The 27,577-nt window shown below is 40.5% G+C and overlaps 1 protein-coding gene across 1 annotated transcript in view; it reads right to left on the minus strand.

Annotated features, from left to right (window-relative positions):
- The window catches only part of uvssa (UV-stimulated scaffold protein A), a 36,601-nt gene that overhangs the window by 3,847 nt on the left and 5,177 nt on the right, over positions 1–27,577 (minus strand). The window contains exons 9-13 of the mRNA XM_084718601.1: positions 12,020–12,134; positions 5,128–5,338; positions 3,605–3,733; positions 2,394–2,577; positions 2,204–2,315 (exon numbers count right to left, since the gene is read on the minus strand). Of these exons, the coding sequence (XP_084574727.1) occupies positions 2,204–2,315; positions 2,394–2,577; positions 3,605–3,733; positions 5,128–5,338; positions 12,020–12,134 (751 nt within the window). The remainder of the gene's footprint in view (positions 1–2,203; positions 2,316–2,393; positions 2,578–3,604; positions 3,734–5,127; positions 5,339–12,019; positions 12,135–27,577) is intronic.

The following is a 27,577-nucleotide window of genomic DNA, read 5'->3' on the forward strand; positions in this document are numbered from 1 at the left end:
TCTCTCAAAGGCTGCACGATTAATCAAAATTGCAATAAAATCCCAATATGGCCAAGTGCAATATCCAAAACGAAGAAGCACAAGCAAATCACAACTTTTTGAAAGAGGAAAGATTTGTTCTCCAGATGAAAGAAAACATGCTTGTTTGGTGCAGACCTCAATTTTTTTCCAATGAACATGAAAATTGTAATGCAGAACTGATCATTTCCACTAATCACATCACATATTGCAAATGCAATTTCTGACAAAATAATCACAGTAGGAATTTTTATAACAATGTTAAAGGGATTGTTCACCTGAAAAAGGAAAATGTCTGGAGTAATCCAAGTCTCCTAAAGTCCCGACATGCTGTTTGCACAACACACACACACAGTTCAGACAGCATGCATGTGCACGTGAACGTGGCTCCAAGATAAAGATCTACAGTGAAGATTCAGGCTAAATACATGACAAGCAGTACGGAGGCATTTTATGTTTTTATTCTGTTGTTTTTTTTTTACATTTGAAAACTGGAGATTCTGCAACACTGTTTTCCTGTGAAGTATTTTGTGGACTAAAAAACCAACCATGACCCTTCAATCTGCATAAGGGTGAGTAGATAATGATTGTATTTTCATTTTTGGGTGAACTATCCCTTTAAGTGGGTGGCTTAGTTTGAGCTCCGTCATTTCCCCCCTCTTCTTTGAACGTATAAGAGTCACTTTCTTCTTGATGTAAGCTTTAAGCTTTATGAAGGTCTTATGAAGGCTGCGTCCTTTGATGGATCACCACCTGCTTATTTTCATCTGTCAGTGAGCAGCTTCATCTGCTTCATAAAGAGACATGCTTACCCCCCCCACCGCCACCCCACCCTGCTGAACTATGACTCCAGCAGCGACACTGAGCAGATCCCTCACCAGCTTCCCACCCACTGACACTGCCGGTGCTGTTCAATTCACCAGAATCACCAGGGTGAGTAGATAATGACTGAGTTTTCATTTTTGGGTGAACTATCCCTTTAAGTTTGACCACACAGGGTTTACGTGTGTCTCTATGAGACCTGGTCTCAGCTGACCTTTACACTGTCCCTCACTGCCTGTTTAACCTTGCTGTATACACACGTGTGTGTGTGTGTGTGTGTGTGTGTGTGTGTGTGTGTGTGTGTGTGTGTGTGTGTGTGTGTGTGTCAGTGTGTGACTCAATAGGTAGCAGGAGCTGAGGCCAATGGTCCATCAAGTCATTCAGGCCACTGCCCCCCCTACTGTGAGATTGATGTGTGTGTGTGTGTGTGTGTGTGTGTGTGTGTGTGTGTGTGTGCGTGTGTGTGTGTGTGTGTGTGTGTTTAGGTGTGAGATTGACTCGTGGATCGATAGTGTAGTTGGTAACAAAAGATGCTATTTCACAACCCACTGGACTGCATGCCATGGCTAGACACACATATACACACACACACACACACACACACAGGAGCCGGTGGTTAACAAGACACTGCAGGCAGCTGGTGGACATCCTGCAGACTGGGTGACTCTCTCACACACACTATCAGACAATGATAATGTGCAGGACAGACTGTTATTTTCCTTTACAAACTGTTTATTGTTGGTTCTGTCCATTGAGTCCAGTGACGGGGGCAACACACTGAGCTGTGATGGACAACATTGGACATTATCCTTCATTTATGAAAAGGAACACATGTCATCAAAGCTAATCTAAGATAAGCTATCAAAGCTAACTACCAGCAAAAACCACCAAAACCACCGGAGCACAGATACTGGAGGAGGATTCACGAGTTGTTAGTAACAGTGGAGCTTCTTTAACACCAAAAATTGACTCAAAGTCCACTTACTTAGCTTTTCTCCTCTGTGTGGAACCACGTTTTACAGTCTTCCTCAAGCTGAGCAAACAAATGTGGATGAGATCTCCAAACAAAGTTTAAGGGGATGTATATTATATAAATGCCATTTTCCACAGCTGTAAGGTGCTGGAAAAGCTTGGAAATGCTGGAAAGGTGCCCGAATTTGACTTGAAAAGCTGGAGGATCCCTGTAGACACTAAAGTGTAAAAAATATGGCCTGGATTTAAAAATACAGGAATGGACTGAGAAATATTTTTGCTACATTTTGGAGAGTTCAGGAATGGTCAGTGTGTGTGTGTGTGTGTGTGTGTGTGTGTGTGTGTGTGTGTGTGTGTGTGTGTGTGTGTGTGTGTGTGTGTCAGTCCTCACCAGGCTGCTCCTCCCTCTTCCTCCTCTCCTCCTGCTCCTCTCTCAGTCGGTCCTCCTCCCTGAGGGGTCGACCCTCCTGGTCTCGGGGAATGATGCGGCCATGGAAAGGACACTGGAGGACAAACACACACTAACAGTTTGAGACACAGACAGAGACAGACATGTCTCCAGAATGACTGTGTCCTGTTACCTTGTGGCGGTCCTGTCTCTGACACAGGCTCCCGTTGCCCAGTGGAGCTCTGCAGTAATGGCTGACAGGGGTGAAGTTCCCGGGGAAGGAGATGTACCTGCTCCTGCTCTCTGCCAGGAGCTCCTTGTTCTCCACCTCCTCCTCCGCCTCAGCGTGAACCCAGAACTGATGCTGAGACGTCCTCCTACATGAGGACCAAAACACTCAAGTTCAGAAACCCACATCTGAAGGCAGTTTTGTTCCGATTTGGAATCAAATGTAGAAAGTAATTCAGAAATTGTTATAAAACAACATATATCTGATTGAACATCCACTGCATAACAAACTATTAGAACTGCAACAATTAATTGGTTATTAATTGATCATTAAATTAATCACCGACTATTCTGATAATTGATTAATCAGTGTGAGTAATTTTTTAAGAAAAAAATGGCGAAATTCTCTGATTTCAGCTTCTTAAATGTGAATATTTTCTGGTTTATTTACTCCTCTCAATAAACTGAGTATCTTTGAGCTGTGGAAAAAACACTGATCGACACTTATCACCATTTTCTGACATTTTATGGACCAAACAGCTAATCGATTAATAAAGAAAATGATCGAAAACGAAAATAATGGTTACAGGCAAGACTTAAATATTAGGTCCAAACTTGTGGACGTACGTCTGTATGCTCCACATGTTTTGACCTATTTTTTCAAATGACAAGACTGTGACAGGATTAATTCATTGATTCATATTTTTCAGTGATTTTTTATGAAAAAAGTCCAAATTCTCTGACTTCAGCTATTGAGAAAGTAATGCAACTGCAATTTCAAGCAGTTTCAAGGACTTCATCCAAAATTCAAACCCTTTTCAAACATGGAAATACCACATTAAAATTCAAGTGTTTTCAAGGATTTCCAGCACCTGTTAGAACCCTAACTTATATACTTTTAGCAATAATGAAGTACTATAAGTCATAGTTACTATGTCAAGCACCACATTATCAACGCACAGTCCAGCATTTCAGGCAAAACTGGAGCAGAGAGCAGCACACTGTTCTCTGCCAAGGTTGACAAAATGTAGATAAATATATTTATTCAGCCTTTTGATTGGGCATCAGCTGGGAACTTGATTTGGTGAAAGTAATTTTAAATAAAAGTAATAACTAGTAATATGAAATACATTACGTTGCTTAACACTGCTTGTGTGTGTGTTTGTGATGTATTACTTGACGATCTTGCCGGCGTTGGGCTGCTCCTGGCCCCAGTAGTACAGATCCAAACCAAACGGAACCACAGGAACATCAACGGCCTTCTTGTCTGAAGTGGACTGGGATGAACTGGGACCTGAGGACGTGCTGCAGGAGAGAAGACGTGTGGAGGAAGAGTTCAACCAGCAGCTTCATGTAACAAACTCAACTCAACTTATAGTTTGTGTTCAGCTGTCTCATTTAAAAGAAGCCTCTGGAGAACCTGGACAGCACTCATCAGAGGAAGCCGTGTGTGCATAATAAAATACAATATACATGAAAGAAACATAAGACAACAGACATTTGAAGGGTCACTTGAAAACACATGAGCTTTTCCTCAGACAGCAGCACTGCTCTGTGTGGGCAGGAGGAAAACTCTAATCTGTAACGTAACTTTTCAAATTACTAAAAAATGAAAATGTATGAACTGACTGCGGCTGAACATCCACAGTCTCTGGGGGCATTAAGATTGATCTAATTATTCCAGTCATTAGGGTATCGACCCTCGGGGCCTGTATTAGTGCCCGCTCTTAGAGGCCAGTGTAGTTTTGGCAACATGTCTTGTCTCTAACGATGCTGTAGAGATTTGTATGATATATATATCACAGACTCACAGCATCATTATGCCACGTACTTGTGTTTTTATATTAACATTCAGAATTAACTTTTTCCTCAGGAGAGAAACTCCTGAAACAAGTTTAAAATACAAGCATCTTGGAATTAAACTTAATTTGTCTACTTTTACAAACACATCTTATAAATCCATGCTAGGGCTTAATAACATAATAACCGCAGTTCTGACAAGCCAACCACAAGTTCTGTTTTTTTCATAGCTAGATGCGTTAAATTAATGAATCATCTGGCTGATTTTGTGCATTTTGAGAGATTTTATGGATCTGATTCTGTGTTGTGGTTTGAAAATGCGACTGGACTGAATTTACTGGACCGATCCAGTGCAAAAGCAGTGTTCGTGTTGAATACAATTGATCTGTGGGGTTACAGTTGAGTTTTAAAATGTAGGTCACCCAAACATTTGGGGATTTTTTAATAGAGAACCTTTTTTTTTCTTTTGTTTTGCTTCTTTTCTGTATTACGCAAAATCAGCATGGTCTGGGCTTTTCTCGAGTGAGGACAGGAACTAAAAATGAAGTGTTTTAGACAGAGGGGGAATAAAGGAACTACAGAAATGGCCAGTATAAGAAAAATAATGTGTTTTATGAACATTAAAGCCTGCAAACTAATTAAATCCCGAAAAATATGAACCCAAAAAGAGCACAATATGTCTCCTTTAAATCCTAACAGTTACAAACAATAAACTGAGTGTACATTTCTGATGTTTGGGGTGTAATGAGAGGAGGGAAGGACAGATATGAGAGGTGAAGTGACCTGAGGCTGATGATGAGCTAACAGGAGGAGGTGAACATGAGAGACGAGGTCGGATGGTGAAGGAAGGTGAGAGTTGAGGCTAGAGGGAAAGTGATAGCACTCGTCTGTTTCTATACCTGGGTTCTGCAGGCAGAGGGATGTTCTGTCTGAGGAGGCGCAGTGTGGCAGCTGCGCTCGTTGGATCCTGCTCCTCCTCTGCAAGTCGTTTTAGCCGCCTAACTACAGAAGAGGAGGAAGAGGAGGGCGGAGGAGGAGGAGCTGCAGGTCTTTTAGCAGGAGGTTTTTTGGGGATTGGTGCTGTTGAGGTGGAGGGAGACGGATCCAAACCTGAAGACAGAGACAGAGACAAGAGGAAGTTAACATCATACTGAATGCTTTAAGCTTTGGTCACACTACATGACTCTGTCAGTCATCAGATCACTGTACTGTTCACATTACACCACTTCCTGACATGGTAGTTTGCACACTACATGACTGATGAATGACAGGGGGTCAAGCATTAGAAGATCTTTTACCAGGAGGAGTCCCAGACGGGTCTATCTGCTCTACAAACTACATATTGTCACAAAAACACACGTGAGAACTTGTGTTAGATTATTAATAGTGAAGCATCAGTGTGCAGCATGTTACTGCTGCAGCTGCTGGAGGTGGACTTTATTAATTTAGAACTATATTTTGCTCATTTTATTTGATATTTGCACTTTGCTGGCTGTTGCTCTGCTTTTCTTCAGTCTCTCATTCATGACTCCTCGTCTCAGGTAGTCATGGACAGAATTGATTGGATGGCTATTTATTTATATTTTCCATTTTTTCTCCTTCATTTGGAATCACTTATTAACAGCAGTTTGCACAGATATTTTTGGCTGGATAACTTTACAGAGTGAAACAGCTTTCCAGCATTTTACAGTTGAGTCTAATTATAAAACACAAAAATAGAACATGAGCTGTTTCTCCATTTGAGATAATAAAAAAATAACATTTTAATAAAGTATACGTGTACATACATACATGTATGTATGCATACATAAGATACATATACATACACGCCCATGCACATGCGTATACATATAAAGATTGTAGAAACAATTTTATACAAAACAAAGGCATTTTCCACTTCTACCACATTTCCTCAAATGTATTTTCCTGAAGCCTCATGGAGAAGGTGACTCTTTCCCCTATAAAGGTATCAGAAATGATACCAGTCCTTTGATCAACTTTAATCACATCGATTATGTTGCATTTTGAGACACTCTGCATCAGCCGATGCCTGCACTCACAAGGCTGATAAATAAAAAAAAATGTGTGCAGACACATCTGCAGGCAGCCTCGTCAGTGTAACTGCTTTGGAACGATGTTCGTGCCCAACCTTGTGACTTTTGGGAAGTTAGTTTGGAGCCCTGTAATCTAACCCTCAAGAATCCTGCAGTAAATATTTGCCTGAGCATCGTCAGTCACCATGATCTTTTATCATTTTTGTTTTGTTAGTGTATATTACATTGTAATGTGCGTGTAATAATGGAATTATACATGATATTTCTGTGTTTTGGGGTGTGTCTATGTGTGTGTGTGTGTGTGTGTGTGTGTGTGTGTGTGTGTGTGTGTGGTCATACAGTGGGTCAACAAGGCTCTCTGAGGATTGAAGAGGACTTGAGCGCACACACACACTGCAGGTGAGATCAGAGGGGAGCAGTAAGCTGAGAGCTGCCGACATACTGATCCCTCACATTATTAGAGCTGACCTGGACGCCTCATAGATTCAGTCACTGCAGCAGAACACCACAAATGATCTTCCCTGCACAGAGAGACTCCTCTCTTTGAACAGGAGGACCACCTATTTACATATTTTCTCTGCTACCTTCATTACAAAACAAGTTAAATGCCAGCTTCTGTACTTTAGTGGAAGTAAAAAAATGAATAAGAAGAAACAAATGAGGAAAAACACTCGTCTCTTAGAAGCCTTGTTCTGAAATAAAGTAAGAAATTGGTCTGTATGAGAGATCTGTTGGCACCAGCTTGACAAACTTACAAAGGCTTTCCTGCAGTTCATGGTCAGACGGTCATTCACTTTTACCTTGTGAGACACGATAACGCAAGAATCCATCTTGCCAGGCTTCAAGTTATCCGTTTGTCTCTGCAGCAAATGCGGTGTAGCAACTCGGCGCCCTAGGAGGGACTACAGGAAGCTACGGGTGTTTCAAGCAAGAAGCGTCCATGGAAACGACTCATCTCAAACAAACGATGGCGGCTACTGAAGATGTTAGCGTAGATACTGTGATAGCATCAGGTATATCAGATCTGCAGAGTATTTCTTCATTGAAAGAAGAGTATTTGGTGTCAGACATGATGGACAAATGATTCATCCAATCACCTGCCAAGTGTTTTTTTTTTAGAGTGCCTGCCCTTTTCCAAACAGTTTCTTAGGACAACTTCTGTGTAACTGTGTAAAATTTCAGTAAAAATAAAACTGAATTCTTAGCCAATTTTTAATTTGTTTTTTCATACATTTACCTCTAGGTCAACAAAATCATAAGGGTGGTTTTGGTCTCTTAAGGTCAATGCAACAAGCTGTAACACAGTAGAGCTGCAACGATAAATCGATAATCGATAAATCCATTATTAATCGACTAATAAATTAATCACTAACTATTTTGATAACTGATTAATCATTTTGAGTCTTTTTATATATTTTATATATCCATGGTTGGATATCTAAAAGGTTTAAGATGGTGAAATGTTCGTCACACATGATGCAGTCACAGACATTTTAGCACAGAGTGAGGCCTCACTCTGCCTCCCCTCACCCTCTCCTCCCTCTCCGATCCCTCCTTCTCTCTCTGTCGGGAGGTGAAATACCGACTCAATCTGCTCTTTTCAAACCGCCAAATGGCAGAGGTTTGTCTGGATGTTGTGGATGTTAAGACGCACAGATCAATGGGAGGAAATGTGTATAGTTGTGTGTGTGTGTGTGTGTGTGTGTGTGTGTGTGTGTGTGTGTGTGTGTGTGAGAGGGGGGTTGTTAGAGAAAGAGAGAGAAAAAGGGGGTTAAGGGGGTTTGAGGGTAAGAGAGCGAGAGAGAAAGCGGGAGAGGAAAGGCGGAAAGAGGTATTGATTTTCTCGGGTTAAGCAGGGCCTGTAATTAAAATGTTAATTTGAGAAAGAGAGAGATAGTGTCCTGACAGCAGAGAGAGGGATAAGAGAACTGATAATCAGAATGACGGAACAGGACAGAGGAGAAGAAAGAGAAAAGAGAGGAAGAGATAGAGAGGAAAGGGAGGAAACAGAAGGAGGAGAAGAGAGAGCAGAGCCAGGCCTTCTCTGAATGAATGAACGCCGGGAGAAACTAGACGAGAAGAAAGAGAAGAAATGATAAATGTGATCCAGTGGCTGAGATGAAAAGAGTCAGAGGAAGACAGAAAGCAATAGAAAGACTATTGTAATCAGAAAAAGTGAAAGAGAGGAGAAGAATGGATGTGATAGGAAGAGGAACAATGACACAGACCGAAGACTACAGAAAAATACCAAACCTCAAAGACTCATTCAAACCTTCTGAAATCCTAATGATTCCTTGATACTGCTAATTTATTATACTCAGATAAAATAACCACATCAGTTTGATGTTATCAACTAATTTGCCGGAAACATGATAAAGCAGCCTAATTTCGTATGAAGCTCAATCGGAGAGATCAACATACTTTCACTATTTAAAGGGACAGTTCACCCCAAAAAATAGCCTGTGTTGCTATTTATCTAAACTGCTTTGGAGTGAGTTTTGGAGATATCGTTCATCAAGACGTCTGCCTTCTCTCTAATGTAATGGGACTAAATGGCACTCAGCTTGTGTTGCTCGAAATGCCAAAAACCAAAATAAAAAAAAACAGAAAAACTCAACAGTAAGTTTCCAGAAATTCGGACCTGTTACTCAAGATAATCCGCAGACCTTGTTTGTAAGCAGTTTCCTCTTAAATTAGCTTAAAATTAAGGAAGAATCAATTTAAAACTCTCTTTAAACCTCGGTTTAGTTTTTACTCTAAACCTAAATTAAATTTAATTTAATTCTGTTGGACCAAAACTTTAAACTCAATTTAAACTGTGATCCAGTATTAACTTCAGCGTTACCCTTGAGAAGGTTTAACTTTTAAAATAGCTGCATTTTTCAGATGTTTGAGCAAAATAATTTTCTCATGAGTAGGCTAACTAGACTAACTTTTTAGCTAGCTAGCAAACAATGTAAATAGTGGGCCAAAATGTTTGTTGTTGTTGTTTTTTTTATTCTTTAGTTTGCAATCGAACAATGTAATGTTTTGTTAACTTGTAAGATAGCTGCCAAACAATACGACATATTGTTAAGGAACGCAGAGCAGCTAAAAGGTAACTATTTTATTATTTTAATTTGGGTAAGCAAACATCTCCATATTGATTAAAGTATTAAATTTTGGTTTACATCACTAAAGTTTGATTAGAACTTTGTTGGTGCACCTCAGGTTTCTTTATATTTCTTTATATTCAAGTAAGATGGCAGGCTGGTGTGTGCATGTTCGTGTGTTTATGTGTGTGTGTGTGTGTGTGTGTGTGTGTGTGTGTGTGTGTGTGTGTGTGTGTGTGTGTGTGTCTGTGGGTGGGTGGGTGGGTGGTAAAATCTGGGTGCAGGGCTAATAGGGGCTCATTAAAGAGGTTGCATTGTTAATTTGGTATGGCCCCTGTAGATCATTACCTAGCCCACTAATCACCCTGACACACACACACAGACACACACACAGCTGTTTTGGGCACATCAGATACAATCTAATTACTTTAACGTCTAATTGATTAGTAATGGAGGGAGGTGGGAGTGGAGAGGGACGGGCTCGCAGGTAAAGAAGAGGCTCAGTGTGAATGTAATGACTCAGAAGGCTGGTGGAGGAGCGCTCGCCCAGGGGTCAAAGGTCCACCTCACAGCCACGACAACATGGCTGACCTAGCAATAACAGCACTGTCTACAACATGTTCTGCACTGGTGTCAATAACGCAGACACATAAACACAGACACGCACATAAACACACATATGAATCTATATGAGTGATGGTGAGAAGCGTGAATATGGCTGACAGAGCAGCGCCGTGAGAGTTTACTGTTGCCTGGAGCTCGCACACAGCTGCTGATAAGGATATTAGCAGCATTCAAATACCATCTAATATTTAGAAAAAACATGTTGTTATGTAGCTGACATAGCAATAAGATGAGCAGGCCGTTGCTTAATGACCTGAACATTTGCAACCACAGTGCAAGAAGGAACAATACAATAACAGCCATTCATATGTAGCTGGTGACGAGTGTGAGTGTGAAGCTAAATGGATGTGTTGACAGGACTATATCCATCAAAGATACACAGGGAAAATGCAAGTGGAAAAGAAACTATCTGTCTCCATTACAGGGCTGTGCTGCATTCCAAATCAGACAAAACCACATACTTAACAGTCAGAACCAAACATGTGAGCCCGGGCAAGACCACTAACTCACTCATTGTGAGCTGATAAGGCTCAATAAGCATTTATGTCATTCCTCTGCATACACCGAAATTACTTTGCAGCTGGTCGGAAACAGCTGCTTCAGGTTTTTAAAGCATCACGAATCAATATTTTTTACATTAACAATCGCTCACGTGACTGTGTTGTGCAAGTTCACACTTTAAAAAGAGCTAAAGGCTCAAAGTTCAGTTCACAGAGATTACAATGAACTAACTCACGAGATCGCAAGACATTAAAGTTTCTCATTATAATGACTTACAGGATCTTTTTTTACATCATAATGTCTGAAATGTGCTTCCATAGATACAGATGTTTGGAGATGAGTGTATGACGTGGATCCAGCTGCGTGTTTCTCTCTGTTAACAGACTCCAGCCTGCAGTGGAGTTCATACACTTCACTGATACACCACAGAATTACAGAGAAACATGAGGCTTCATGATAAAAACAGGTTTGCTGATGATTTGAGCACCGTTATCTCTCTAAGGTGTGTCTGATGTTCATGTTCATTTATTATTAACTGATTCGTTTAGCTCACCGTTCGCCAAACACATGATCATGTTCAACAAATGCCGCTCTTTTAGCGCGTTAATGCACAACGTACACCCATGAGCTCCACAGAGCATGTTTGGACCTATTTTTTGACAAGATTGCGACAAGATTAATAATCCACTAATCGAGAAAATAATCAACAGATTAATCAACAATGGCAATAATCATTAGTTGCAGCCCTAAAACAAACCAAAACTGACAATTTTTCATTCACTCGTGTAATTTAAAACTAAGTAATATCAACATTTCACTAAGGTGTATTTCATCTCATTTCAGCCATGCAATATCGATATTCTCTATGTGCAGTTTTGTCTTATTTATATTGTTCCTATTTTGTGTACCTCCTCTTGTTCATATTGCTGTTTATACTGATTATTCATATTTTTTTTATGATTTCCTCTATTTTTGTTTCCACTTGTTGCTGTAACACTGTGGTTTCCCCACTGTAGCACTAATAAAGGTTTATCTTATCTTATATATTTAAATACTGTAGCTATTGAGGAGGGTCAGGGGTTGACAGAAGATAAGAAAGACGTCAGTTCCAACTCAAAATGCAGCATTTCACAGGGATGTAAATGAAGTGAAAATAAGGGCTCAGTCCAGTCTGATTACTGGCTGCAATATTTTTTTAGATTTCTTTGAAAGAAACTAAACAAAACATAAAAACTCTGCCTCTCTCTTTCTCTCTCTCTCTCTCTCACACACACACACACACACATTTTTAACCACGGTTGTATAAATAAACCCTTTTAAGAAGCATTTTTACCTGCACGCTCCCAGCTGCTTCTTTGAAGTGTGTCGCTGCCTGTGTGTTTGTTTGCAGAGTGTGTGTGCGAATCTTATGAGATTATGGCAGCAGCAGGTCTTCTTTTGTAGCTTAACCTCACTATTTATGCACGTGCCTGTAAGATCTGAGGTGCACACGTGCGCTGTGCGTGTGAGGTTGAACTCACCATACTCGGCTCGTAGATGCTCTGGAATGTGCGGCTCATAACCCTCCTTCTCTGGAACCTCGTCGAAATCGTCGTCGTCATCGTCGTCATCCTCTCCGTCTGGAGAATCCTTCATCTGAGGAAGAGTAGGTCATGTTAAGCTTTTGTTAATATCAAGATTAGAAAAATATTAGTTCTATGTAAATCAGTCAGAGATATACAACAATAACATTTTATCTTTCTGTGCAAATTTCTAAAGAATTTTGTGTTGTGTGCAATGACAATTAATTGTCAAGCACATACTTTGACAAAATAAAGCAAATATTTGACTTGTGCGAGTTTTCAACCACATTTCAAAGACAGAGCAAACTCCAGCCACTAATGAAGACCTGGACATGCAGTTGAAAAGTCAAGAAAAAGCTAGGAAGTGGGTGGCAAGTTTAACTAATCTTTTTCCTCCTTTACCCACTGCAAGTTGAAGCTTAGCGGTCCTCACTCTGGTGAGACCACAGACGTGCGAATCCATGTGTGTTTGTGTAAAGGATATTAACCAGAGGGCAAAGCAGCGTGGCAGCGTGATGGACAGATAAGAAAGAAGAGTACAGTGAGCTAGTTACCAGAGTTCTGTGTGTGTGAGAGAGGAGCTGAAAGAGATGGAGACAGGATAAGCCTGTTGCTCTGGGAACAGCCATAATATACTGTACTGTATACAAAAAGCAAATCCTCCCTCATTTACAGGATACAATGCATGTTTAGAGGCAGGTATTGTATCATACAGGAACCTAATTCATTACTCTTTATGTTGAGCTTATAATGTCACCTTTTCACAATATTTGCTGGATTAATAAGGATGGGTAGTTAAAGTACACAGTTGTGATCCTTCTATGTGCAGGTACAGCAGAATCTACAGAGCAAAAACAGCCCAAGCTCGAGCCAAAACCGACTACTTTGTCAGGAAACATCAGGCTCCGTCCAAGTAGCAGAGCTCTGGATTTGTGCCTCTAACTGTGTAAAACGGCTTGGAAGATTCCTCGCAAGATTATATCAGAAATCTTGAATATCTCAGATACAGTTCTGAAGTGGTTCAAGTCTTATCTGAAGACCACAGACTGTACATTAAATCGTGGAACGAGTGTCTGGGTCTGAAAAGTGAAGTCAGTGTTTCAGTTACTAATTACCTGTTAAAAACTGCAGTCAGTAATATAATTCAAGTAAAGTAATGTACCTTGTAATTTGATATAAAATATGGTGAAACTGTTTAGCCTTTAGGGCCGCAGCTAACTGTTATTTTCATCATCGATGAACCGCTCAAATATTTTCTCAAATTATCGATTAGCTGTTTGGTTCATGAAATGTCAGAAGATGGTGAAATGGAAAGAAAGAACTAAGAACTAACTGATTAATGGAGAAAATGATCTTTCACGATGATGAAAATAATAGTTACAGAAATGACTCCAAACATGTACCTATTTTTCAACTGACGAGGTTGTGCTAGAATTAATTAATCAAGAAAATGATCGGCAGATTAATCGACAATGAAAGTAATTGTTAGTTGCAGCCCCCAAATGTTTCCGACATAATATCCATTTTGTAAAATAAAACAAAAACTATTCTACCACACATGTTGAAATGGTGAACCGTTATGTAGAGTTTCTCCGTCATTCCTTTACTCTTCTTCTCAGGGTTGAGAGATCTCTTTGGCTTTGGGAAAGGGATGCCAATGATTGTGTGTGTCTGTGGCTGTGTGTGTGTGTGATGAGGTGCTATCAGTGCTAAGCAGAATTTATGGTTTTTAATTTCCTGGTGAGGTTGTTAGCCATTGGCTGGGCTACAATGCAGAACACAACACTCCTATACACACAGGGGTCATTTCCATAACACAAATGTGTGTGTGTGTGTGTGTGTGTGTGGCGGCTGCTATGCCTTTAACAGCTGAGGACACAGACACACACTCCAGTCTAGCAGCATAATAATCACAGTGATTAGTGTTATGAGGAGCAGTAAAATCTCACGTTAAACTAACCTCTTATTCCCAAAGGCCTCTTTTTCATTAGTGTGTAATACCTGTATGTGTGTGCGCGTGTGTGTGTGTGAGAGAGCGATAGAAAGGCTGCTGTGTTACTGCTGATAAAGCCCATTAGAATGTTAGAATTAGTTTACAAATGATGAGTCCTTAGATGATTACTAAAACACACCCACGCGCTCACACACAACTGAACCATGGGACAGAGTCAGTTAACCATGTCACAACCCTGAACACTCCTCATGATCCAGCAGACCAATTAAAACACCTCATATTACAATCCTCACTATTCAGTTAGCCAGCAACTAAACAATTAAAGCATAATTAGTTCTCATTAATGCCGCCACAGAGGCCGAGACATGGTGGGTGGTCGACGAGGGAGAGAAACCAGGTCTCGTTTATGAAATATGAACGCAAGAGTCGATGTTGAACAAACAAAAAGACGACAGCAATGGGTGAAGTGGAATATGAAATTTAAACACATCGTGGAAAAATATTTGTCCTCTTACACTGACACAAAGGTGTTTGTAAGATATCTAAGTCACTGCTTACTTGGATATTTAAAGGTACTGTAAAGCAACAAATGTGTGTTATGAGTTTATCACACCACATAAACATATTAACCACCCAGCCACATTTCAATGATTAGAAAATTACTACGTATATAAAATTAGGTCTAAAGAGTGTCTGCTCCACTGTCTCAGTGTCAAACACCACTACGATCTGAAAACAACCTGAAACGTGGACGCTCTGTCTAGCAGCTTTATTGGACATGTCCAGACATGTTTGAGCCCCAAGAGCCAGAGGACAGTGACAGGATGGTATTTTTTTTCTTCCTCTGTGTCGGGTTGTTGGAACTGAAGTGAGCTGAAGGGAGCTGCTGGGCTGATTTGGACTGAGAGTCGCTGAAGGTTCGTTTGTAACTGACTTACTGGTCAGGTAGCACCAACCAGCCCTGATGATGATCCTGTTTACCATATACAACACTTACAGCCAATGCTTCCATCCATCCGTTTCATATAACCATTTATCCTGTCAGTGAGGGTCCTTTCCTCGCCACTGTTGCCAACTGTTTGCTGACGGTGAGAACTGTTGTGAAAAACGAAAACTTGAACAAACATCAGCCTAATAAGAACTACCTAATGTGACACAAACTATGTTTGGGCAAAATTTATTTGACATCTGCCTTTATTTTAACATGGAGGGGGTGAGGTTTATGACCTATACTGCAGTTGTTTTGGCTTTACTTTCATTAGTTGTGGCTCTGCTGACTTGGTTGGGTAGTTAGTAAGTAAGAAACAGATGCACAGACCTGGTAATTAGAATTTAAAATGAAAAACTGAGGCCACTGCTGTTCACCCTGCTGTCCTCAGGGCCTTTACTTTCCAGTTCATCTTACTTCATCACCCGTCCTTAGACTCCTGCAAGAACTGAAGAAGAATTTTTGAAATCTTCTTGCTCTTAGGTGACAGAGCTTACTATTGCATCACTACAATGGCCTAAAATATGCCAATTCCACAAAGAAAGGCCTCAGCCAGTATTCTGACGGACACTCAAGTTATCACAACATAAAAAAGTGAATTCCACCTTTACCTGGTAAAAATTAAGTGACTTCTATCAGTGTGAAATGTAACGCTGCAGAAAGTAAAAGGCAGTAAGGTAAAATTCCCCTGACTCTGATAAAAACAGAGCTGTTATTACTGCAAATGATCCTTTTAATCTAAGAAAGGAGGTTTGCACGGAGCGAAACTCAAGTGTGAGATACTGAGACTTGATCTTATTTATTTCCTGAAGAAAAGCTGAGAGAACGCTGTTAAACAGAAGTGTAACATTTTAAACACCAAAGCAAACTTTCTCCATTACTCCACTCCACTTCCACTCTTATTCATCCTCACAGTACAATGGATTCACACACAGCACACGTACACACACCAACACACACACACACAGATATAGTCTCTATAGGTTTTGTGCTTGTCTACTTTAATCCCGGCTGGTTTATTCTGCTCTGATCAATGACCTAAGACTAAGAAGTGATCACCCAGCTGGAGGAAAGTCTTGCCCTAACATCATCCCTTTTCCCCCTCTTTCTGCCTCTTTGTCTCTAATTCACCTTAATTTAATCGTGATAGCATCGAGTGCTGTCGGCCGGCCTGGCAGAGCTGTAAGTCTCACAGTAGAATTAGCTTTCCCCCAGAAACATTTTGCTGACGGGGAGCGCGGCTAAAATATGGCCTCTATTCCCCCACATGGCTGCATGGGGGGCTGCTTTGCATTTTAACAGAGCTTTGGTTTATTCTGCGCGACACACACGGGGAGAAAATCACGCAGCAGCACAGAGTTCCCCACAGGAGATAAAAACTGCTCCTCTAACTGAAACTCAAGATTTACCAGACAAATTAGAAGTGATGGTTTAAGTAAAGCAGGGCCATGTGTCATTGTAATAGGAAAAAGACAAAACAAATATTGGTAACTTTAACATTAAAAACAGGCCCAGATAGAAATAAAAATAGTTCCTGAACAGAGCAGAATAAATAAAAAAGTTGTTTAAGTAAAGCAGGGCTATGTGTTACTGTAATGGCAATGTTTACTCAAAGATAAAATAAAGCAGCTTCCTAAAGGGAAAATAGGGAAGAAAGAAAAATTACTAGTTCTTCAGCAATCAAATGGAAGTGGTTGCTAAAGTAAGAGCAATACTGGGACAACAATCCAGCGTGGATGTGAGGTGCAGTGACAGCCATCTTTAACAAAAATCACTGGAAACGGTGGTGGGACGAGGCTGCAACTAACAAGCATTTCATTTTCATTGTTGATTATTTTTCTGACTAAGCAATTAATATTTATGCAGGGATAGGTGCTAATATTTTTAAGCACTGGCAACACGCACCACAAAGGCCCTCAGTTTGTTAGCCTGAACACAAAAGGCAGTTTAACGCGACTTAAAACAGCCTTGTGTTGTCCACTTTTCCCATGAATTGTTATGCAGTGTTGCCTGAAAATACTGTTTCTGATGAGAAATGAACAAGACTTCTAAACTAGTTGAGGAAACTTGCATGACACCGTGTCCTTAGACGTGTCATATTCCAGCTACTTATACTCCTGCTACTACTCGCTCTTTTTTCTTCTGTAAGGTTTGTTTTAGCAGTTTGAGTAGCCTTAGTAAAACCAAATGTCTGTAGCCCCGACATATCGCTTGTTAGCCAGCTATGGCTCGAGTACTTTTCGCTGTTTTCAGAGAATGTTTAACTAAAAGTTGCAAAGCAATCGGCATGTTTGTGGAACTGTAACACTGCACACCATATGGCAATAAAACTTGGCGGCCACAGGGGGCCACTTGCACAGAATATTTGGTGGCCACGGAGTAACTTTTTGTGGTCAAGGGCCATCGAGCCATGGTTGTACTTTGCAACCTAGAGCCTCAGAAATAAGAAGGATTTTGAAAATTAAAAAAACTTGTTTCATACACTTTGCTACCTGCTTTTTGGTGACTTTTAAAGAATGAAGTGACTGGAGCACACTGCAGCAGCTTTCTTTCTGTTAAATACTTGCAATTTTACTTTTAATTCTCAGGGAATAAGTCGCACCTCTGGTCTAAAAATGACCCTAAAAGAAAACCGGTACTGTAGCTTTTATAAAATGCACGCCCCTTTGCTTTAAAACTTTCCTTAAGAAATGTGAATTTTTCTTAGTCTGGTTCGATGTAGCTGTGTTGCACAGGCGGAAACAGTAGACCTACTACTAGACCTATAGTTGTAGGGATTATATACACTGTTCAGTGCCAGAAATGGGCTGTGATAGTGAATAGGAAAAAAAAGATGTGATTGCCTGAAACTGGGAGAAATACATGAGAACTGTGATCCTGGGAGGAAACACAGAGAGAGAGTAATAAAAAAAAGGAGTCTTGCTCCTCAGGAGGTTTGGCAAATATGGCCAAGACTAATGTCAAACCCAACTTTTGTCTATGAAATGTGATAAAATAGTGAAAAATGCCCACTACTGTTCTTCAGTTCAGTTTAGTCATTAGTTGCATTTTTCACTTAAAAATGCAGCAGACCTGACGTTTGAGAGGCTGGAACCAGCAAATTTCTTGATAACACTTTAAAACTATCACACAATTACCATAATTGGTGATAAATTTTCTGTTTATCGACCAGATGATTAGTTGTTTGAGCACCACTGTAGAAACAAAGTGACGCCATCCTGGGTAGAGACGACAATACGCTTCACATGAACAGGTTTGTATGACGCATCTTGTGATCGAGATCTCATCCATCAAAAGTTGTGTTGTACGGCACAGTGAGAAAAAGCGCCACAGTGAGAGAGACGACAGGACTGCATGTGTTTTCACTGATAGAAAGCAGTTGTAATGGAGAGAAAATGTTGCTGATTCAGTCCAAATCATGAAAAACACTCTGCCTTAGATTAAAGACTCACTCCCTGGACAGGTTGAGACAGGCTGGCAACTGTACCATTAATATATTCTTACTGTTTTGGGTCCTCTACTACCAACATACTGACTCTGCTGAATGTGTTATGATTTTCAATATCAGGGCTTAAAGTTGCTGCCCACAAACTCTAATGAACAGATTATTCATCAGGCTGAAACAAGCGATTTATAACTATTTACGACTAGTTTGGGCAGTTAAGAGAGTTTTTGGAAATGTGACTTAGAAACCTCGTACGCAGAAAAAGAGTTTTAGGATAAGAATACCAAAAAGGCCCATTGCTCTTATGCAGAGGTGAGACCAAGTCATTGACTTGCAAGTCACAAGTAAGGCTGTGTCTCAATTCAGATACTTCAGTTATACATGATCATGTAGAACATTTTGCACACTATGTACTCACTTGTGTAGTACATGAATTTCGACAGGGTTCTGCCTCTCTGTTCTGTCTCAAATTGAGGACAGCTGATGTGCCCTTACCGGAAATGCCAATCGCAGTATCTTCTTCTTCTTCTTCTTCCTGAAGCTACCAAAGCATCTACCGGCTTGTTTATTCATTTGTGTTAAATTTCCCTTCATTCAACAAGAAGGTCTTTTTAATTTTATTTGCTTTCGTTTGTCTTCTGTTTCTCGAGAGATTTAAAATATGCCACACACTCTGTGGGTGACAGGCTGGCTGAAAACGCCCCAATATGTTGAATTATATTTGATTTTCACTACCAAATCTTGACAAAGTTAATGAATTAATGTGTTGGTGGCTTATAGTGGTACAGTATAGTGGTACTTCTTGATAAAAATACATGCACGACTTTTATCTGTACAACCCAGTGTTCACTGCGGCCGTTTCCTCGGCCACCTGGGCCACCATGTTCAGAAGTTTGGTAGCCCCGCCTCTTCCTATATATAGGCAAGACGGTGACTGTTGGGTGCAAAAATTGTCCAAAGTTTCACACTCAACTTTTTGGCCATTTTGAGTACATTTCGCAGTGCACTTCGTTTTGCTGTAAATGCGAACGCACTTATGCACCCAAAACAGGAAGTACGTGAATTGAGTCACAGCAACACTCTCAAGTCTTTGCACAGGCAGGTACCAAGTCAAGTCTGACAAGTCTCAAGTTTAAAACTTTACGTTTTGAGTGCTAAACAAGTCCTAATCCTCCCTTCACCAAATGTAATACCGTGAGTCATATAAAGTATCTTGAGCAGGGAGAAAGATTGACACCTGAATAAAGAAATCAATCAGTCTGAGCAGGATTAGAAACTTAAGTGTGTTGCTGCTTCCACAGGTGTCTTGCTTATTCAGCTCTAAAGCATCTACCCCCCTCTCCTCCCCCCTCCTCCTCTCTCTTAAATAAGACTCTTATCCTTTATAAAAATGATGTGAGGGCGCCGCCTCGGACAACTGCTCCCCTGACTTCATTTGTCTCTTGGCAAGTTTGATGGCGCTGCGTTTAAAAACCCATTCAATCTTATAAACCAAAAATTAAATGTAGTCGACTGTGATGGGCACTCAGTGCATCTGCTATTTATATGCTAATGTACACTCAGCCTGCCAAGGTCTGGCAAATTATTACTGCACAGCCATAAGTCAGGTGTATGGCAGAGAGGGGAGGGGGCAGGTTAACCATCACACACACCCACACGGAGGAGGAGGAGGAGGAGAAAAGAGAACAGAGACCGGAGGAGAGGAGAGAAGAACACAAGGAGGTGAAAAAGCCTGAAGAGATGTCTCCATTGTCTCCCTGACAAGTTAATATAGCTCTCCACCTGGCTAAACACACACACACACACACACACACACACACACACACACACACACACACACGCAAGATTATTTCATTCTACATTTAAGGCTGAAATGGAAAATGTCTTTTGGGAATACTGAGCGTCTCTAATGCCGCCATTATCACAAGACATTTTCCTTAAGAGAGAGCAAGTGAGAAACAGTTAGCTTAATGAACACATTATACACAAATGCATTTATAAACACAGTCATCTTCCTGAGAATATTACACATAAATTAAACACACACTCTCTCTCTCTCTCTCTCGCTCTCTCTCTCTAACACAGATATGAGAGGTAAAGGTGTAACTGAAGACTGGGGACTATGGACTCAGCCTCTTTGCTACCCCAAGCACGATTTGTGTCATATTTGTGTCAATACCTGCATGAAACCCTTTTTGCATCCAGATCTAGAAAAGAAAATGAACTATTTGTACGGTTTTGTCCAATAAGGTTGTGCTCCGCTGTATAGTCATTGTATCAAAACTGTCCCATGAAGATAAATGGTTGTGATTGGACGGACCAGATCTAGGACAGGTGGAAATCTGTCTGAACAAGAGGGAGGCCAGACGTTTCTATCAGGGCAAAGTGAAACATTAGCTTGCAGATCTGTCTCGAGGTTGACACTATGGTTTTGAGCCTATAAAATCACAAATTTAAACAAAAAATATTTAATTCTGGTGAGGAAAAAGTGTTTTGGTACAGAAACCTAGGTCAGTGCTAGTTTAAAAAAAAAATCCAGGGTAATCAGCCGTCTTAAATGCAGGAACATTTTAAGTTAAACTTTAGTGCAATAAGAGAAACATGCAATAACTTGCACCTACACTTTAGCACTTCAGTACTTTTGCATTTTAATTCTTACAGCTCTCTTCTTAAACTGTCATGTGGTAGAATTATGGTTTTAAAATGTGTATTTTGATCAGCATTAAGAGATTTCTGTAAAACATTACAAATACTACATTTAAATAGCTCAGGAATTGGCACATTACAAAGTTTAGTAGCCAAGAGTTTGAGCTTCTAAAATATATTTTTCCAGCATAATTGAAGAGTAAAAAAATCAAAATCCCCTCAAAATGCAGTTTTGTGCCTCTGTTTTCTTAATTCTCACTGTTACAGTAAGTTATTCTCATTCTATTCTCTGTTCTGTTGAAGGGACTGAAGTCTAGTGCCACTGATTGATTTCAACATATTTACAAACTAATTAGGCCTAAAGCTTCCAGTGGAGTCTGACCTGTTCAGAGCTTGATTTGCCACAACATCCCACATCTCTATTACCACCTTGCACTCCTATTCATTACTACCTAGAGAGGATCCCATGGGATCCACCGCTAATGAGAAAAAAGCTTTCCACTCCCCTCGTTTTCTCTCTCCATGGCTTCTTCTTCTCCGCTGCTTTACCCCATTATACTCCTCCACCCCCAACACCCCCAAACACGCACGCATAGACGCACCCTTTGTCTCTGGGGAGCAGTCAGCTTATATGATGTATAGGGTGACATCTTTATTTCACTAACCTAGCCTGGCAGGTCTATTAGCCAGCCCCGAGCATCCCAAACCTTTCCCTGTCAACGAGCTTATTCTCAACTGTCTAGTTCAGTTCCCCCTCCCAGCCTGTCTCAATCTGTGATCAAAACAGTCATTATTATACACCCTCGCCTACTGCCAAAGTGAAATTACACACTGCTATTCTTCATTTTGCTGGGGGACCTCTGAAAGCTCTGCGAGGACACCTGGAATGTCCCGAGAAGGTGTACGAGCCCCTCGAAGACCCCAGGGGGTTTGAGCAGCCCAGTAGCCCAGTTTGGCCCTGTGGTTGGCGATAGGAGACTGGTCCAGAGATCTCAATGATAACCACCAAATCAATCCCCCCCCCACACACACACACTCACACCATGTCAGTCCCAGTGGATCCATCAGTTCCAATTTGGAAACGATCTCCTTTCACATTATCAGAGAGCCCTGATGGAACCAGACTGTGTCCGCAATCATTTACTAAATTTGACTCCAATGGAAGAAACAGCACTGGATTTTGATTCCATCCACTTCTAACATACGGTGTCTCATTTTTAAAATCTCAATGTCGACTGTTGGTTGGACAAAAGAAGCAATTTGAAGCATCACTTTCATTTTTTTTAACATTTTATACACTAAACAACTAATTGATTAATCATGAAAATAATCGGTAGTTGCAGCCATATGACTGTGGTTGTAGTGCGCAGCTTCCAGGTGTGAATGTGATCACAGAGTTCCTGCAGCCTAACCTGAATAAATAAAGTTTTTAAAGATATACATATATATATATATATGTGTGTGTGTGTGTGATATAGACAAAATCAAATATTAACCATATTTTTGAGCTTATACCTTAATATTGATATATATATATATATATATGTATATATATATATATATATATATATATATATATATATATATATATATATATATATATATATATATATATATATATAATATATATATATATATATATATATATATATACATATATATATATATATACATATATGTATATACACAGCCCTATTTCCCTTGCGAGGCAGCTAGATTCGCAAGATTACGCAAGAATCCATCTTGCCAAGCTTCAAGTTATCAGTTTGTGTCTGTATCAAAAGTGGTGCAGCCAATCAGGAGGGACTACAGGCAGCTAGTGGCATGACTTTAAGTGTGACAACAGTGAAAAGCGTTCATGGAACCGAAGAGTGCCTATTATGCGTAAAGTTTCTTTACAAAAACTTACAGAATTGACGTGATACACAGACAGTTCGTCCAATCACCTGACAAATGTTTTTTGAAAGTGCCTGCCCTGGGCCTTGTTGGGCTCACCTTTTTAGGTCCAATTAAAGTTCTACAGAATGATGTTAGCCTGTTTATTCTAAATTTATTAATACTTAATTGGTCACATGTCCAAGTTGCACCAAATTCAGCACTGGATGCCCTGAGATCGGATGATCGAGATATGCAAAGGACAAACAGACAGACAGACAGTTACAGTTAAATAACTGATTAACTAAATTTCTGAGCTGCAATAAACATAAACGTCAAGACTCCCTATGAACATAATGCATAATGAGAGAGAAATGGAGGCAAAGAGAGCAAGAGAAAAACATATTACTTGTGTACAGAGGGAGACACATTCAGAGAATCAATGTACAAATGAAAAGGAGGGAGAGTTGGAGGAGAGAAATAGAGGAATAGTCTTTCTTTGTTTATCTCCAGTGAGAAACAGGCGGCCACATCCATTGTGCTGTGATAAGATGGGTTATCAGCAGTAAACAAGGCCTGGGCCTGTATGAATGGAGCCAAGAGTGACTGAATACACTCTTAAAAACAGATATGTTCAAATAAGTCTGCATGTCTTATCCTTTCCTAAACACAAGCCCATGTTTTCAGTTAGCAGCACTCAACGGATGCATATGGGATTGTCCTGGTCATAGCTCTTACTCCCTTCAAACACATTCACTACTTCAGTAAAAATGAAAAAGCTGAAAGTGAAAGCTGCCTGTTTCCTGACACCGTGACAAGTGTTATTACAGAAAAGCTGTCTTGTGATGCAGAACTGTTTTATCAAGTACTAACAAATGAGTGTCTGACCACATCTGAAGGTAGGAGTATCTACAGCCTCTCTGAACATCTACACTCAAAAGGGCCCGTCATCACAGACAGGAAGAAGAATGAATCAAACAAATGGGAATACCGTTGCCCTCCACCACACTGATGTACAGCATGGAAAGTGGAGGTGATTAAACCTGCTGATCTTGACATTTGAACTGAGGAACAGTCGTAGAGTTAGAGAAGGAGGACTATGAACAAAGCTGCAGCGTACTACAGCTCAGCAGCACCCACAGGTCTACAGGTCAGCTGTGCAAACAGTGAACACTGACCTGGAAAGAAAAGACGCATGATCCAAGTATCGCTGCAGACATTAAAATGATCCACATTAAGCACAGTTTCTTTCCATTTCTTCACATGACAACAGCATTTTGGGGGCCTGAATCTAGGTTCCAGAGTGTAATCTTTTGAAAACGCCACCCTTAGCATCACCGTGTACACTGGCAATATGCGGTTTCTGTGAAAATGGTGACATCACATGCATGCATATTACATTTTCAGTCAAATAACCATGTGTGAGCAGGAGGACTACTGAGTTATGTTTGTGCTGCTGACTCAATTGAGTATATTAACTCATTTTTATTAAAATGTAGTTTTGCTGCACCACTACTGTGATCAGCTGAGACCTGCATTCCAGCCTGCAATCACCATGATCTTCTTGATTGTTTGTACTCACTGCTCTGTACAAGAAACCATTTGTGCGCAGGTGCATGGTGTTTGTATCTGTGGTGTGTCACTGCTAAGTTACACTGCCAACTACTGGCCTGGCATGCGTACTGCACCTTTTCAAACATTTTTGTGGATCTGTGTGCACAAGCATCATCTTCACAACACTGTTGTCTGAATGCAGAACTTCTTTAAGGCTTTTCCCTTTTTTAGCAATACAATTGTCATGTAAATGTGGCCTTAATAGTAAGCCATAAAAAACAAAGCATTTCTATTTTCATTAGTTTTCCAATTTCATGTAGATGCTTCTTCACTCAACCCTCCCTCTGTCTTCTTCTCTCATTCAATAAAACGCCTCTCTATCTGCCTCTATAACACTCCTCTTCTCTCTCTCCGGCTCCCCCGTTATGGGAGAGACTATATTGAGAGGCCCGTTGAGAGAGAAACCAATCGTGTGGTGTGTCAGCAGCCCGATAGAGAAGGACCCAGTAATGGAAGGCCTTTTAAGGCTAAAAAGGAAAAGCTAATTATGATAAAGGGGCTGTAAGTTGTGTGGTTATCGCAGTGCTGGGCCTGCTGGTGCAGCAGACTGGTCCCTGACAGTGATAACCAGGCAGAGCGAGACGCCCGGCGCTCTGTCACTGTCACTCTGCCGCTCTGTTCAGCTAAAGATGGATTCACACGCTACAACTTTTATGCCTCTTCTTTTTTTCAAACGCATACAGCAGTTTGCAGTCATTGGTCCTTTAAAAGCTGAGACTGCAGCCTGCTGTCCATTGCTCCTGGAGTTTCTTCATCTTTGTCTTTTTCTGTCTCCCAGCACTGCAGTTACTCCATCTCTAAAACATTCCAGCACCATTTAAACCCTCTCAAATAAGCAATTAGTCAGAGTGGAGGGTTTTCCAAATGACAAGCTTTATGACAAGACCGGTCCTGTTAGATTGTGCCTCCATTTTGGGCCGGCTCAAACAACAGCAGAATGACGATGCTAAGCTAGATACAGAGGCAGCCAGATAGACATATCAGCTGTCAAGCCATGGGGCACATTAGTGGTAGTGAAGTGAATGAATGGGTACATCCTCCCCCTTGCTCCCCAATTTCTTGCCTCTGTCTCTGATGCATTATGCATTATAGCTGTGCCTCGCTATCTCACCTCTCCCAAATGTCTTTACTATTAATATTTCCATCCTCCCTCTCTCTGTCTCTAATATGATACTTTCCTCTGGGAGCACAGAGGAAATGCAGGGATGAACAGAGACGTTTAAAGAAGAAAAGAGGAAAAAACTGATACACAATAACAACAATACGGTCCCACTTCAATGGGGTTTGGTCATTTAACTTGTTAACATTATGATTCTTATATATCTAAAGTAGACAAATAAAGAGGAATTGCTTCTTTTGTAACTATTTCTGCAAGAAGAAGAGTGGACTTCAGTGTTAGCTAGCTTGTCCTCGAGCTGACCACAGTCAAAAGAAAACCTGACTGGTTCCACTCGAGCAGGAAACACCACAGCTCAGTGCTGACAATAATCTGAAGCTGCAGTTCTTTCAATGGCCACTAGATGGTGTGAACGGTGCTAATGTAGATTTCTCATTGACCCCCTTTCTTGAAGGCTCTTTGGAGAGCAACAGATTTTTATCCTTATTTTCCTTTACAGTTGATTTTTTTGTCTTGTTGATTGTCTTCTCATATACCGTTTTTGAGCTGCTATGAAATGCTAAAGCATACTTGAAGGCATATCAAGGTAATTTATCTTTATACAAGACAGCGTTGCAAGTTAATCACACCTACAGGACAGAAAAAAAAAATTCAATGACAAACACCGAAACCTACTAATGGTAACTAGTTTGATAATTGATTAGTCATTTGAGCCATTTTTTAAAAGAAAAAAGTGACTATGTACGTCAGTATGCTCATCATGTTTGGACCTATTTTTCAAGTGACAAGATTGTGACAGGATAAATTAATTGAGGAATCATTGTGAGTCATTTTTTTATTTAAAAAAAAATGTCCAAATTCTCTGATTTTAGCTATTGTGGAAATAATGCAAGTACAATTTCAAATAGTTTCGCCCTCTTCAGCAGCTGTCAGAACTCTTAAAAAACAAGAAATGTTTGCTTATATGGAACTTCAATAAAAAAAGAAACTTCTCTCCCCAAATACAAAGCACAAGTTTAAATAGTAATTTCATCTATTGCAATATGTATTCTGGTTTAAAAATCACTGCTCCACTAACAGTGGCCACAGGAGATGGGAACTTCGAGGAGGATAAGAAGTCAGCTGATGTGGTGCTGCGTGTCAGTGTTTCTGTAGTAACTCAGACTTGTTTTATCCTGACTGATGGAATCAAATAGAGAGGGAGTTACTTATCAGAACATCAGACCTCTGTAGCTGCTCTCTCTAACTAAATCACTCCTCTGTAAATAGAACATCTGTACTGCTGTGTGGTGTGGTGATGTCTCTGTCCTACTTTATTTGTGATTGGATGCTGCCACCTGCTGGACCTGTGCTGTACTGACTGCAGGCTGTATCTAATACAAGAATGAGCTCAGTCTAATTCTGTTATTTCACATATAACCACTCAGTTGTTTTTGGCAGTCAGCATGGGAGCAAAGTTAGCACCTGCAAAATGCTGCAGAATACACAAGCGACTAGTAGATTTGTTGCACTCACCACCCAAAAAAACAAAGGTACTCCATCAGGTGGCTGGTGAAACTTGAACATTCACCAGCAATTTGGCAGAAGGACAAAAGCCTCAATTTTGCACCCCGCCGCCAGCAGAGGGATTCAACGAGTGGTTTTACCCTCATCAACTTGTTTCACAATTTATAAAGTGTTCCCATTTTTTAATTTCTATATTGGCAAATGTGTCCTCCACTCTGAGGTGCCGCTGTCCTACATGTTCACACATTCTTCCATTTTCCAAAAGAATACGAGCGGGAACGTTATTCTCCATCTGTCACGTGTCAAGCCATGTTTCCACTGCATGGTACAACTCGGCTCTACTCGACTTGACTCCAGATACTTTTCTCAAT

Source organism: Lutjanus erythropterus, chromosome 5 (assembly GCF_056507025.1).
Source record: "Lutjanus erythropterus isolate fLutEry1 chromosome 5, fLutEry1.hap2, whole genome shotgun sequence".
Classification (NCBI taxonomy): Eukaryota; Metazoa; Chordata; class Actinopteri; order Lutjaniformes; family Lutjanidae; genus Lutjanus; species Lutjanus erythropterus.